The sequence below is a fragment of the Chelmon rostratus genome, chromosome 15 (genome assembly GCF_017976325.1).
Source record: "Chelmon rostratus isolate fCheRos1 chromosome 15, fCheRos1.pri, whole genome shotgun sequence".
NCBI lineage: Eukaryota > Metazoa > Chordata > Actinopteri > Chaetodontiformes > Chaetodontidae > Chelmon > Chelmon rostratus.
Window position 1 is genome coordinate 6,548,489 of NC_055672.1, and position 16,023 is coordinate 6,564,511.

At 42.8% G+C, this 16,023-nt stretch overlaps 1 protein-coding gene across 1 annotated transcript; it reads left to right on the forward strand.

The window, feature by feature from the left end:
- The first annotated feature begins 9,666 nt into the window (after positions 1-9,666).
- LOC121618232 (neutral cholesterol ester hydrolase 1-like) lies at positions 9,667-15,710 on the forward strand. The gene is made up of 5 exons (XM_041953599.1): positions 9,667-9,864; positions 11,764-12,013; positions 12,844-12,913; positions 13,020-13,191; positions 13,286-15,710. The coding sequence occupies exons 1-5, from the start codon at positions 9,733-9,735 to the stop codon at positions 13,892-13,894; spliced, it is 1,233 nt and encodes a 410-aa protein (XP_041809533.1). The 5' UTR covers positions 9,667-9,732; the 3' UTR covers positions 13,895-15,710.
- The last annotated feature ends 313 nt before the right edge of the window (positions 15,711-16,023 follow it).

Below are 16,023 nucleotides of genomic sequence, written 5' to 3' on the forward strand. Positions count from 1 at the left end.
TAAATGGAAAGTGATGGGAATCTGCTCCGTGGAGACATATTTAACCCCCGTGTCTCCCGTGTCATCCAAACTGCAGGTTTAGCAGACGACCCAAGGGGGCTGGGAAAAAAAACAGCTAAAATGGGATATAGTCTGTGGCTGCATGGTCGCTGGTGTGCAGTTACAATGCCGATGAGTGGGACTAAGACCTGCTGATGGACGATGTGCGGTGGATTTGATTTAAAGCACTCCAGCTCTTTACACATACACACTCACACCTAAGATCCCCCCTCCAAATGCTGCAGGAATGTATCTCCTATAACAACATCAACGAAGGCCTGCATCACATGACAAGAGGGGCCTGTTAGTGTGTGTGTTCATCTATATAGGCCTGTGTCTGGGAAGTTGTGTGTGTGTGTGTGTGTGTGTGTGCTTGCGTGTGTGCATGTGTGTGTGTGTGTGTGTGTGTGCACATGCTGGACAGTAGCCTACCTTGTTATGCCCACGGGGTAAAAATAAACTCTAGCACAGTGTTACAGGAAGAGGACCAGATAGAAGGATAACAAGAAGTTGCCTAAACATTTTAAACCACTTACATAACGAGTCCCTGCTGACAGCAGAGAGCAGAATATAATTTTACCCTGCATCTAATTTTGTTTGCAATGCCCGGGAACACTTCCCAGATAAATTACCAAATATATTGCACCCAGTGAAGAACAGCAATAAAGTGAAACCTTAAAGCTTTCAAGTTCCAAGTTCACCCATAGGATGCCAAAAAAGCATGGGCTATTTTCTCATTTACCACTAGTATTATTTAGGCTCAGAGATAGATTTGGTTTTAATTGCACAACTTTTAGAAGCACAGTCTAAGAATATTGTTTGTTGTGGTGAAAGCACTGAAAAAAGAAGTTTTAAAATGCAATTGTGACAGTGTTTCTGACCAGAAATAATCCCTCCATTGCTCTGGATAATGGGACCATGGTAACTACTTTCCACCATGGTCCTATCAAATGGTTTGACAGTGAGGTCTGTGGATAATTCAAAGAAAGAGAAATGCTGTTTCTTGAAAGACATTTTGCCGTTAAACCTTCTAAAATGATGTTAGTATGTAGTTCAACAAATTAAGTCAACTTAGTTCAGCCACATCAACAGTTGCTAACTTTTAGCACAGAGAAGGGGCAACTGAACGTCTATAATAATTTATAATTTAATAATTAAAAAAATAGATTTTGCTGATACATAACAATAATCGCATCATAATCACAAAAAAATTGTGTTTTTGGACTCAGAGTATCAAGAATGGTCGCTAAAAAGTGACAGTTGGTCAAGACGTGCAACCCACTTCACGTCAATAGTTAGCCAAATAGCAAGTTAGCTAACGTTCAAATGGGAGAAGCTGCGCCGAACCTCAAATACAATTTTAAAAAATAGCATTCAATGGTTACATACTCCAGTAATCACAGACAAAATCATGTTTGTCAGGTTTACGAGAAGCTAGAAATGTCACTAAAAAGTCACAGTTGCTGAAGACTTGCAAGCGATGCTAGCTATCAGCTTCGCCAGCTAATTTTGGCTAGCATAGTTAGTATAAGATAGTGGCACGCATTTAGTGGGTTTACGGCTCATTGGAAAATGTTGGCATGGTCCCTTAGGTTTCAAACTAAATTCCATTCACGTCCATTGTACTCAATAGGGTTACCTATTGAGGCAGATATCTCAAAGCTTTGGGTAAATAAAACTCTCTGTGTGGCCAGACACCAAAGGGCTAAGTAACAAAAGCTGTCTTTCATCCTTTGACTTATTCTGCACAAGACACTTGTCACATCGAGAGAGAAAATGCACCTTAAATTCTGTTGTTTTCCATAAAATGAATTGCTCGCAACGCTAAATGAACCCAGTAAGCAGCTGGAGGCTAGCTTTGTCTCATAATGAGTGCAGCTAACTACGTTAACAAGCCCTTTGTGGGGGAAATCAGAGGAGCAGAGCGGCAGCTTTGCCCCAGTGAAAAGAAAAACACCTTGACTGGAATTCAAATCGGGCCGTTCTGGACCGGCGAGGGCCGCAACTCCGAGCAGAAAAAGAGATGGAGGACGGAGGGCTGGAGGGATAAAAAGTAAAAGCAATGAGGGTGCTGACACATCCTGACAAAATGGAACAGGGAGTATCACTCAGCACCTCACCCACCAACACGGATACACTCCACACACACATGCGCATATATGCTGCCTTAAGGATGAGGCACCTGGATCTGAGCTTCTGCTGAAAGCAACCGATGCCAGAAATACAGCATCACATATAGAGCCAAGGACAAAAAGGTCACACACTCACAAACGCTTCTGCACTTAGACCACAGTTCAACTATCCAGGCCTGAATCTGGCAGGCAGAGGTGAGCTTATTGCAAAGCCACAGTTAATAAAACCCTTGAGTGCACATGCATTTTTACAAGGGGAGCCGGCTCGCCTGCGAGTGTGTGCGCCGTCGAACTTGTATCGTTGTGTTTCTCTGCGAGTTTTGGGTTTTGTCTCCACAGGGAAATGTTAGTAAAAGGGGAAGAGTTTTATTAGAGCGTTGCATGATACCAGCTGTTTAAACTGGCTCCCTTCTCCAGACCAAGAAGCTCTCTTCCTGTCTCCAAGCCAGGCTCTTCAGCTTCTCAACATCTCCAGGTCCTCCACTACAGCTCCTATGTCCAAATGTTCTTCTTCTCCTTGCAATTTTTTGAGGGACTCAAGCTACAAAATTTGCTTGAAGGAATCCCACAAGCCACAACCGCAGACTTACGTGCTGATAAAATGGCAATCGCTCACATATTTATCATGTGGATGTGCATTCTGAAAGTCACCCCGACCATGTGTCTGAGTATCTGCCTATTTATCTATCTATCGTCTCTGGTTGCTGCCTACTGCATCAATCACACCCTCTCACCACCGCAACAGCTGCCTCTTGTCAATGTCGCTCTGCAGCAGCTGAGGGCGAGGGGAGGAGTGCGAAACCGCGTTTAACAGCCTCGGTTCTGGCTGAAGGGAGCGTGGGGAGGGGGTTGGGGGTTTGGTTAACAGAACATCAGGATCCCATTTAGACCAGAGGAAGGCTTATGGGAGTGGGACGGGGCGTCGACTGAGTATGCCAAGGAGGAAGTGGAAGGTCGTGTGCATGTGCGTGTTCATCTGCGTGCTCTGTAATGCATGTTTAATCATAGCTACTATAATAATCCCTGCAGCCTTATGAGCTCTGCTGTATTGTCTTTAATGTGGCTGTTATTTGCCACTGTTTCCACTGAAGATGCATAATGAGGTTGTGTGTGTGTGTTTGTGTGGCGGCATCTCCTCAGCAGAACAGTACAGCACTGTCCTCATGCACCACCAGGTTAAAGGTCAGGACTGAGGCATGTGGCTGTCCACATCAGTCCTTATACGACGCTTGACCTTTGACCCCTCTCTGCCCAGGCCGACCGCCAGCCTGATGCTTTTTCCAAACAGTGGGATGCACAAACCGATGTGCTCTCTGCTGTTGGCTACAGCGAATGGACTATGCCATCCGTCTTTTACAACTGTGAAGTCAAGGATCCCCAGGAGACCAGTGGAAAACTTGAATCTTACAGTAACTAGATATGAGCTGGCTCTGGAAAGACTGAGTTAGAGCTGAAGGGGAGGAGTTTGACGAAAAATGGGGAGAGAAACTGTGAAACTGATGATGAAGACCATGTGAAACCTCACCTCTACAGCTGAATCAGTTAAGAACAGACGTATCGGACAGAATACTGAATATCAGGCTGTGTTGTTTTCACTTCCTATCTCCTCTCACCGAGAGTAAAGCAGAGATTTTAATTTGTTCGTGAAGATAGTGTTAGTCAGAGCCTTTCTTGGCTCCTGGCTATTTTGTGTGGGCATTTAATACAGTAAATGAGATTCGGAAAATCTCTCTGACTTAGGCCTATTGTTGTTAGCTGGCCTGGCACTATGACTCAGAAGAAGACTCAGATGAATACACTCTAACATCTTTATTTCTTTTTTTATTTTCAATACATTATGTGGCAGGGTGACAGAAGTAAAATATCAGGCAAGAGAGTTTATATCCATGCTGGCATCTCTGTGGCTACAGTGCTGTGAGCTAAATGCTTACACTATCATGCACATGCTGATGTTAAGCAGGTGTAACGCTCACCACGCTTACCTTTTTAGTTTGGTGTGTTGGCATGCACACTACAGCTGAGGCTGTTGGGAATGTCTTTTGTTTTGCAGGTATTTATTCATAAACCAACCTGTAGGACAATTTTGAACTAAAATCAACCTGCTGATGGCGATATGAGGCCTAAATCAAGAGGATTCATGCACTGGGAGCCATGAATGCCTGTACAATAGTTTATGGTAACACATCAGCTAGTTTTGAGATATGCCAGCTTCAGCAGACACTGCCATCCCAACAAGCACACCACTACCAAGAAAAGTAGTGCATATTACCTTAAAATTAAGGATCTTTTTAGTACATATACTCAGTAAACAAAAAGAAAGCTAAAAGCACATTACACATGATTTAACAGCTGAGCACAACGTGTAAATTCAGCCTGAGAGATGGTTGATTTCATCATTATCAGCCCTTCTGTGTCACATCCTGTGTTGCAGTAGTGATTGCAACACTTCTGGGCCGGTTCAATTAAACTGTTAATTAACTTAATGCACATGTAGCAGAGCAATCAGTGTGTGTCTCTCTTTTCTGTCGCATGCAACCGAGCGCACACATACTCATTTAGCCATCAGGCAAATTACCATAATGTCAACAATCTATTCAGAAGTGTTCATGCCATTTTGAAACAGATTAGCAACACTGCAGCATAATGCTATCGCTGTACTTGGAATACAAACAATAAAGCCAAATGCTGTGTAAGAAAAACCACAATAGGGATGAAAAATTTAAAATGAAATGATTCCACTCCTGCTAAGATCATGACCGTGTTTCTTCAGCAACAGAGCAAATAACCTTCAACCGCTTAAAAAAACAGTGGGTACATGAACGCCTCACGTCAACAACAGCATGCCACCAAGAGCAAACCTAATCCTGCTTCCGTTCCCTTTCTTTCAGACTTGACACCTTGACACGGGCCAGAATAACAACAGGTTATTGTTTTTCATTTCAGAAATAGAGTCTGTGTTGCAGCTGAAGCGTAAAAACAGGCCGGCTGTCCATGACATTCCTGAATACCACATTATTGTCACTGTGTGTACGCGGAAGTGTGTGTGTCTAGCGTGTGCCAGAAGAAGCTCCACCCAACTATGGTGGACATTTGTTAGAGTACAAATGTTAGTTTCTAACCCAGACCAGCTGGGATATGTATGGTGGAAGTGCACTGGAGGGAGATGTTCTGTTTCCTCTGTGTGTCCGTGATCCACTATGGTAATCCACACAAACAGTGAGACAGGCCAGAGTAGTCGTCTAGGCCGCCGCCAGCATCTTAGTTAAATTTTCACTCCCTCTTAGACATATTAAGGGAGAACATTCCCGATTTTACATGCACATCAGCCACATCATGTAAATTATCTGTGCACAAATGTTTCAGTCTCTGGTTCATGGACAGACAGGCCTATTTTTTTTTTTTTTACCAGTGCCAGTTAGCTCTTATTCTCTGCTTTCACATTTCTACTTGCTGCAGGTTGCTGCTAAATGTCTTTTGCATCTTTAAACCAAGTCTTGCTTAAATCCTGTGACGTTTAAGTGCAGCGCCATGAAAATCCGAACACAAGATGCAGAGCAGTTTGCAGAGCAGTTAGCTCAAGGTGCCGTTTATTGGTAAAATATCTCACCATATCCAACATTTGTTAAGGCAGAGTCAAAAAAAAGAGGCTGATCCAGGAGAGAGCACTGCGCGAAATGGCAAACCTCCATTTGTGCCTCATGCGTTTAGTCATGTTAAATGAGCATAAGTGTAATTCCAGTCAGCGACACAAGAGAGGCCCCCTCTCTGCCCTCCATACCACAGACTGGAGGGAGACGCCAGACCAACACACAGGAGGGAGGGGGGGGCACAGGAAGAGGGAATTTTAATGCATACTCTCTCCACACACACACACACACACACGAAAGCACATATACTGTATCATATTAACGTTTACAATTTAAACTTTCTGCTGACGCTCACATTCAGACGGACGTTTGGAAAGAGAGCAAGTATGGCATCTGCGTCGGGCCGAAGGTGATCTTTTGAGTGTGAAACACTGACCCCCCGTAGGATTTAGGATTTCAAGGTGATTGCAAAAAGTTTGTAGTTTCATGTGTCATCAGGATCAGCAGCTGTGGTCAGATTTAAGTGCACCTATGAAGCACAATCTACCTTCTCAGCGTGGTGTAAATCATCCTTGTTGCACCAAAATGCACATGAGAGAAGAAGAAAAAATCTTCCTCCATCTATTCCAGGTTACACTGCGAGGTGTGCTTACCCGAAGCAGCACAAGGTTTGGATGAAACCCTGCGTATTATAATATCATAAGGTACCTACAGCCTCAGGGCTAAAACAGTCCATAAGCCCTGATGAGTAAATAAAAAGTGAGAGTGCATAAATGAAACTGACATTTCAGAGAAAATGCTTATTTGCTTTCTTGCTGAGAGTTAGATTAGAAGATCAATAGAGCTCCCATAACTGTATGGTCAATATGACAAAATGAGTTTAGCTTAGCATAAAGACTGGAAGCAAGGGCAAACAACTAGCCTGGCTCTGTCCAAAAACAAAATCCAGCACCTCTAAACCTGTTAAATCTCATTTGTTCAATCCTCAATGGGTTACCTGGCAACTGGTCCCAGCCATGAAATAGTCCATAAAACCACAACTTGTCATTGTTACACTTCAGTCTTGACATCCATGTCTAGTTTGTGTATGATGTCATTGTTCAGGGTTAAATATCGTCAGCTTTCAAGTCAAATATCATTAACCGTGTCTTTCAAGCAAAGACGTCACCGCGACCCTCTGCGGCCACCTGTCCAGCTCATCTCCTGAGAGCCCCACTCTGGTCCTCCAAGAGGCTAATCTGACACGGTCTGGCGGTCCGGCTGCTGTGTTTTGGAAAACCAGGCCGTGCAGGGCTCTAGATCCTCATCTGCTCTGATGTTTGTTTATGTTCTAACACAGGGCCACCAGGGACAGACAGCGTCCAATTAAAAGTTAGACCGTGGGAAGACACAGAGCAGTAAATAACCCAGAGAGACAGTGACACCGAGACATGCTGTCCCGTCTACACGGATGCACAGCGTTGGCAAGGTTACTTTTGAAATGTAATAGGTTACAGATTATGTAATGTGATCATATGTAATAAGTAGCTATTTTAATTACTTCATCAACGTAATGTAACTCACTACATTTGATTAGTTTTTTATTACTTTTCTAACAAACTTTTGAACTTAAAAGTCCTAAAAACGTCAGTTTAAAGGAGTCAGTGTGAACAGCACTACTCAACACTGATGACACATGATTGGCAGATGAGGGGCAGCGCAAAAGTCAAACAAGAGAACCAATCAAAAACAGTGCTCCAAATTTGAGCCCATGCTGTCCAATGAATGAAGCCCGTCCAGACATCGTGACAGTTCCTTGTAAGCCATCCTACCCTTGATGGTGTTGCACAAACATCTGTCCCAACGGCTTTGCATCGTCTGGAAATATGCCAAAAGCAGACACTCCTGCACCGTGAACAGATAGAAAGCAGCAGAATAAATGTTAGAGTCTATATATAAGCTTTTTGCTGAAAATAGTGTATTTATAATCACATTTTCATTAGTTACTCTAATTGAATTACATATTTTTCCAAGAAATTGTGATGGATTGCAATTCCATTTCTTTTGTAATTCAATTTAGTAACACTATTACATGTAAGTAGTTGCTCTCCAGCACCGCAGCTGCTGCACTGACCGCACTGTGCTGCTCTGTGACTGCGACCTGGATTCACACCAGTCTTTAAAATCAGTCATCGGGCGTCACCGTGGCTTTAGTGGTCCGAGATGCATGCCGTGTAATTGCAATGTCCTCGGTCTGAATTTGGCTGGGACACACTGTTGCATGACTCCTTTTCTCTCTCATGTTTCATGCCTGATTCTCTTCTATGCTGCATTAAATCAAAGCGAAACTGCTCAAAAATCGAAAATTGTTTGATGTGACGCCAAATCATTGCTGCGATCAATTTCAAAGTCATGCAAATGGCAAAATTTCAAAGAGTTTCCAGTGGTGTCAGATTTGCTCTGCTTGGTGTGGGCACTTGTGAAAACACTGGCCCAGTGTAAATATTGAACGCCAAACCAAACAAACAAACAAACAAAAAAATAAAGCTAGAAAAGTGAGGAGGTGGAGAGATCAATAGCCTGTGAACGGTCAAGATGAGTCTGAGCTTTTTCCAATAACTTGTACCTCTAATACATTCCAGTAAGTCTTTGCTCCAGTATTGATGGCTAAAAGGCATCAATAGTCCATTCTGACTGCATGTGGAGAGCCACGAGTGCAAGACATCACAAGTAATGCTCTTTAATCCAGAGGTTTGTTCTGCTTCACTAATGTAATCACTGTAATGACTTGTACAGAATTAATTAATTAATTAATTGATTAAAGAGAGATGGATGTTAGTAGGATCATCACATCATGAGGCACAGATTATTTCCTTCATGATTTTTTGCATCAGTGGGAAATTGTCAAACTGAGAGCTGTGACCAGTCTATCTCAAGCATAGTTGTCGCAGAATAGGTAGTTATTTTGTTTTCATTTTTTCCTTACCCCTACGCTCACTGACATGTTTATACATCGAGCTCCATGTAATATAAGATCTTTTCTATACGTCCTGTAGCTCAAGAAATGATACATTCAGAGAGAACATGTACATGTCTTTGCTTCACTTCCACACCAGACAGAAATCTTAGTCTGATTTCATCAAATTGGACTGATTGGACTTCAATTAGTGCCTGTATGCACACTTATTCTGCACCTCCTGAGATACAAATAGAAGATGAATGTGAACCTCCATTCAAAACGGTTAAAGGTATTTAAATTATTAAAGTAGTTCTCCCAGCCAACTTTTTGATTCTAAGTGGTTTCATTTTCAGTTTGACACCACTATGCTAACAAGCAGAATTAATAATGAGTGGACCTCTGGCTGCAGTCTGCAGCTCTATGGCGCCTCTCTGTGGTCCCATATATGTAATACAACTTTGTATTCACTTGCAGCTGTCACAAAAAAACTCATTTCCCAGATGTCCATTCGCTGTTACCGCACCGCCTTCAAAATAAAAGCCTGGGCCAATTTCTCAAGAAGAAAACTCTTACTACGAGTCGCACTGAAGATGAGGATGGGCTATTTGCGAAGCAGTGCTTAACGTATGGATACATGTATGTTTTCTTCTTTTATATTTCTAATTTTGAGATAAAGGCAGGAAAGTTACTAATGGCTTCATTCACAACGATTTATTTAATCAGGGAGTCCAAATGTTGAAAGCTTTAATTAATCAATTAATTAATATATCAATTAAGTTTCCAAGATAAGAGGCTCAACCGAAAAGAGACGTGAATAAAGGTTTTATTTTGAAGATTCTTAACGGAAGTGTTTTATTTTGAGCTTGTCGGTCCCTCAAAGTAATTTCTAGTCCCAACTCTGAAGCCGGGTTTGCCCCTCCCAGTCCCCCCAGTGACTCACCAGAGCACCACCCGTGGCCGGCAGAGTCGCTCCGGGTCCCGTGTCCTCCGTCAGCTCGTCCATCACTCACCGGAGACCCTGAACGTCTCACTCAACATGAAGCTGCTGCTCACGGTGGTGTTCGCGGCGGCGGTCGCTTACTACATGTACACCCCGATGCCCGAGAGCATCCAGGAGCCGTGGAGGCTGATGGTGTTGGATGCTGGATATCGGTCAGCGATGCACCTGGTGAGAGGAGATGCTTTCATGTGGGAATAACTGCTGGTACACGTGCTGTGGGTACAGTAAGTGGACTGCATCAGAAACAGGTGGATGCAGCAGGTGTGCAGTTTCAGCTTCACCTGCCTCTGTGCAAATTAAAATAAAAAGTGTGTCATTAGTCGCTGTTTTAAGTTTCATGTGGTGCATGTTTGAAAGACTAATAGCTGTTATAATAATGGCACTGGTAGAAGACATGCCTGTTCAAATGAATTTCAGTGCAGCCTGTGCAGACATAGACTTTGACCCCACCTTGTTAACCCAGGTGTTGAATGTAATCAACACTGAAATGCTCACCTTTAGTGTCTTACAGTTAATGCACCAGTGTCTCACTATATGTATTTATTTAAAGTAGTGTATTTTCTGAGCAGATGTTGTGACATATATGTAGATGTTATAAATGCAGAGCAATAAAAACAAAAATGTTCTGTTCTGGCTTTAAATTAATCTGTCTTTTTATGATTGTAGCAGCGTGAAATGTACAAACTTCATGAAAGAGCTGTTTCAGGACATTAGTAATATCATTCTGAAACTGTCACGCTCTCTGCCATGGTGCTAATCTGGTGCAAAGCAGCCATCAGGGAGCTCACGCTGGGCCTGCGCCAGGGCAAGCAACTCTTACCTTCACCTCTGTTCCACATTTTGAAACAGGCAATGTAGGTGAAAAGCAATGCTATCAGTTATTGCCACACTGGCAGAGGGAGTTTGCAAATTAATGTTCCACTCATTCAGTCTAGATTGCGCCGAAGCAAATAATGCTGTTTGCACATGTCGCTTAATGTTTTATTGTGTTGTTCTTTTTCAGAATTGATATGGAAGTTAAGATTAAGTTAAAGCCTGCAGGCACTCTGAACCGCCATTGATATGCTATTGATATTAAATACTTTGTCTTAAATGTGCTCCTTTATGACATTTTAAACAGTTCTACAATTTACTCGTGTTAATTAAGTTTTTGACAATACAAAACAAACTTTATTATCTACCAGAGTTGAACATTTTAGCACCACAAAAAAATTTAACATACTGTATAGAAGAAAAACACTGAAGAGCACTATAAACCCTGTACTGCAGTAAGTAAAGTAACTAAAAACGCATCATTAAAACATAAAATAAAGTATTCTAAAACAAGATTTGCAGTTGTTTAAATGCTGATTGCACTAGAATGAAATATTTCTTAAAATTCCCAACCAACGCTGACTCAAGTGACATCACTTGAGGCAACTGATCAGACTTCGCACAGCTCCGTCTGCAGCATATGCATATATTTCACATATCTCAGTGTATGAAACTGATCGGGTATCCGTTTGTTCGTGTTATTATAAAACTCCGTTTCCTCTATCAGGTGTATTCATTTGGTCAGCAGGCCGCTGACTCAGCTTTTCCGAAATCCTTACCTGCATTAAAAAGCCGCTAATGATTTACTGACAGTGAGGTACACAGACTAATTCTGAGATTTTATGAGAAGAGGTTGAGTTCAGAACTCAAATATGTCGCCACATTGGTCAGATTTTCAGCTGAAGACAATGGTAAAACTGGAGCTATTATGAAAAGGCCGGCATGTGTCAGTGTAGCTGGCTGGCTCTATGCCTCCACTGTGCCGAGCAGCTGTCTGCTGGCCTTGTCTGAACCTGATTATTGAGTCACTCTGAGACGTTTGTGGGCTGGAGGGCAGACGGGCTCGTCAGTTAGATGCAGTGCAGGAGGACAGAGGTGACTGGGTGAGATAGTTGTGTCTCCCTGTTGCTTTCCCTTTCTCCTGCTCGCCACTTATCTTTGCCTACATACATCTTGAATCTTCCCTCTGTGCGCTGAGAAATAACGCTCAAGGTGCAATGTCCCTTACTCGCCCCGCCCCGTCTCCGTCCTCAGGGCTCTCTTAAGGCTTGGCTGGGCTTTGGCAATTCCGTCAAATCGATAAGGCAGTCCTTAGAGGGGGTCGACGACATGATGAGGTGGGTGTCCGGTTCTGGGTCCAGCAAAGTGCCCGGAGTGAAAGTCAGCGACGTCACTTTCGCCGGCATCCCGGTCCGTGTTTACGAGCCCCCCGCTGGAGGGGAGGGTCATCTGAGGAGGGGGTTGCTGTATTTCCACGGAGGAGGCTGGGCCCTCGGCAGTAACAGTGAGTATGGACACTCCTGCTGTCTTTAGTAGAATCAGAGGAAAATAAGTCAGTAAACGATGAATATTTTTTAAACCATATAATCACAAATGTTTTTCCTCTGCAGGTGCTAACAGTCCGCCCAGCGTTAGTGGCACTTTGTGCATATTTTTCTCTCTGTAGTTTTTGCTCGTAGCCCCGCATCCACTTGCAAAATTGCCAGTTTTCAAGGTTTCTTCTGTATTTTAAATTGGTTATAAATTGAACTACTAACACAGCTTTAAGAACTTACATTACAGAAACCTGCAGATTGATAGTACTTTCATTCGTTGTATTGATTGTGATATGTTGCATTTTCTCCCTTCAAGGGGAATAAGTCGTCCAGATTCCACAAGAGGTGTTTGGTCACACTTTGTATTCAGGTGCACATATTCACCTGCTCATTAGCATGCATATTAGCAGCATATTGGCTCTTCATTAGTCATTTTAAAGCACTTATTAGCAGCTTATTCTGGGGGTTAGGGTTAGGATGTCAACAATACTGACTATACTATTGACAATCAGGAAGCAGTAATTAGGAGGGAAAACTCTTAGTTAATGGCCTAGTAGTTGTAGATTATGGTCATGCAGGATAAGGCATTAATAAGAGCTTTATAATGACCAATAAAGAGCAAATGTGCCACAACAATACATGCTAATAAGCAACTAGCCTTTGGTGAATATGTGTACCTTAATACAAAGTGTGACCTGTAGTTTTTCTGTGTATCTGTGCGTAAAATTTTAAACAAAAACATAATTCAGCAACTTTTTTTGTGCGTAAACTTTTCCTCCATCTCCTCTGGCGTCCTCAGAGATGGAGTCATACGATGTGATGTGCCGGATGTTGTCTGACGAGCTCAACGCTGTTGTGGTCTCTGTTGAGTAAGTGCGCCTCCTCCTGCAACACTAATCTGAATTCGACATTGTGTTCAGTGTTTTCTAATCATCCAGTATGTGTGATTGTCATTTGAAACCGATGTCTGTGTAGGTATCGTCTGTATCCAGAAGTGCACTTCCCAGTGCCGTATCTAGACAGCCTTGCTGCTGCCAAGCACTTCTTGTCCACAGAGGTTTTGGCCAGTTATGCAGTTGACCCTGAGCGTGTAGGTGTGTCAGGTGACAGTGCTGGAGGAAACCTGGCTGCTGCGGTCGCTCAGGAGGTACGTACAGAAGCCATCTCCTGCAGGAATGTGTGTACTGCAGTTAGAAATCAAGACATTAACGCCTTATGCTGTGTTTTTTATATTATACCAGATTTCAATAGATGACACTATGGGTGTGAAATTCAGTGTCCAGGCATTGATCTACCCGGCGGTCCAGGCTCTGGACTTCAACACGCCCTCCTGCTTGCAAAACCAATTCATGCCCATCCTCTACCGGTCCGTCCTGGTCCAGTTCTGGATGCAGTACCTCGGCGCTGACCTCTCCCTAAAGTCCCAGTTCCTGGTGAACAACCACAGCTCAAACATCACCCCAGAGCTGAGGGCACGGCTAGACTGGACCGTCCTCCTGTCCCCGAAGTACAAGAAGAACTACAAGCGTGTGATTGTGGAAAAGGGTTTGCAGGGGGCAGCGAAGGAGGTGCCGGGGCTGCTGGACGTGAGGGCAGCGCCGCTGTTAGCAGGACCTGAGGTTTTGGCTAAATGCCCGAGGGCGTACATCATTACATGCGAGCATGACGTGTTGAGGGACGATGGAATGATGTACGCGCAGCGCTTACAGGACGCAGGCGTCAAAGTCACCAGCGACCACTATGAGGACGGCTTCCATGGATGTCTCAGCTTCAGCACCTGGCCATTAGAATTTGATGTAAGCAAGAGGGTAGTCAGGGGTTACTTTAGCTGGCTCAAGAACAACTTGTGAGAGTGTTAGTGTGTGCACGACTGAGTGAAAGTGTGTTTATGGGAGCATGCATGTGTTTGTGTCAGTGATACAAATGCACATAAGAACATAAGGTCTAAGCTCAGGGCCCTCATGTGCCTGCAGACACACACACACACACACACACACACACACAAAACCTCGGTACATATGAAGTTTACAAGATATTTCTAAGATTCTTAAAGGTCTGCCGTGGAGAAGGGCTAACAAGGGCTTACCAGCAAACAAGAATTCTTAACAGATACATAAAGATACTTGACATCAGCTTTCCACGAATGGATGAATTAATCAGCTGCTTCCACAATATTTCACAAGGGTTGTAATTAGGCAGTTAGGCATCTTAGCAGTGACCATCGCTGCAGATGACTAATGACTTTAGTTAATCCCTGATTTTTCCTCTAGCGCCACCGCAAAGTTGACATTTCAGAGGGATTGTCGTGAAATTTGGCACGCACACATTCCCTTCAGGATTATTGGTCATAACTTCGGTGGTCACTCAACCGTTCTTCCAGTGCCATGATCACATCCAAAAATATCGGTTACTTTCACGGGACATTCCCATCAGCCTCGGCTGTACTTTGTGTTTAGTGCTAATTAGCTAATGCTAGCATGCTAACACACAAAACTGAGATGAGGAAGATGGTAAAGATCATCCGCATTAGCATCAGCATTTTAGTATTGTTATTGTGAGCATGCTAGCATGTTGATGTTAGCATTTGGCACCTGGCAGTTAAAAAGTTCACATCTAACTTGGGACAGATAACATTTATAATGAATATTACATGTTAAAAAAAACTCCTCAAAAAAGAAATCAAGGCACGCTTCTTATTAAGGTCTTTTTTTTAACCCTCCGTATTGGACTTTTTGTGTATTTGACAACACTCCCAGCTGTAGTTAACATCCATCTTAAGCTCCCTGCTCCTCAAGAAGGCAACATCTTTCCTGACAGATGATTCTGGCACGTGACAATCACTAACAAAATGCACGATTTCCTGAAGATTCATTACATTTATCATTCATATTGCATTCTACAACTGCAGGCCTAAATTCTGTGGCTCCTATCACTTCACTGTTTTCTTGAATGAATGAATCACTGAGGTTGCAAGTTGCATTCACTTGTCAGTAGCAGCCCCGCCGTTAGCAGTGTATCATTCTCCTCAGTATCCGCTCTGCTGGGTTAGCACTGGCTATAGAGATGTCCTACATTTCTGTCTGAGTCCGTGTACAGAACCCCTCCAAGTAAGACATCTCAGCTGCAACACTTCTAAGATGTATGTGTTTAAACTGAGAAGCTGCAAGAGCTTCAAATGATGTTGTTTTACTTCTAAATTCAAGTTTCCCGTCTTTGAAGCATTTCACGTGGGAGGCAAATTTCCTCTGTGTCTGCTCGCTGTTGTGAGTTATGAAGGAACCGATGGAGGCTGTCAATAAGAAAATAAGCAGCCAAGAAGCACAAATATTTCTGTTTATTTGCACCTTAAAAACCTCAAATCCACTTCCAGATGATGTTACGCGTGATCAAATGTGTCAAATGTGATGTTGTAACAAGGTGGTTTTTTTATGCTTTAATTTTCAATAAACCTGCTTTTGCTCAAACTGCCATTAGTGACCTTCATGTTTCCCAGAATGCCTTTTAGCAACCCTCCCCATACTGCGGAGGCTGTGTGTGACTGAAGCGATGTTCACTTTGGCGCATATGACTTGTTTATGGCTTGTGTATTCAAGTGATTCTGGTCATATGTAATCACTTGGGCCTTGTAAAAGCAGAAAAACTCTGCATGTCTTATGATGATTTTTTGTGATGCTCTTCATGCATGAAAAGCATGCTTCAATTAATGCTTTGGACAACAGTTAAAATAGACTGAAATAAAAATGCCAAATATTGTAATGAAACGAGCCTCCATGCAGTCATTAAATGCATCTAACTAACATAATTAGATAATGTCATTAAGTTATCTTCACTTTTCGATGCTCCAAATTTGGAGGCTTGTGCTCATAATAAAAATACATAATAATACTGATAAATGAACAAATGTGTGGCTATTAAAAAATAAATAATATAAGTTGCTTTTCCTCTTCTGCTAATCACAGATATATAAATCAATAAGAAG

Coding starts and splice junctions, on each gene's coding strand:
- LOC121618232 (XM_041953599.1), top strand. CDS start 9,733: ATGAAGCTGCTGCTCACGGTGGTGTTCGCGGCGGCGGTCGCTTACTAC. Junction 9,865..11,763: donor ATCGGTCAGCGATGCACCTG/GTGAGAGGAGAT, acceptor CTCCGTCCTCAG/GGCTCTCTTAAGGCTTGGCT. Junction 13,192..13,285: donor CTGCTGCGGTCGCTCAGGAG/GTACGTACAGAA, acceptor ATATTATACCAG/ATTTCAATAGATGACACTAT.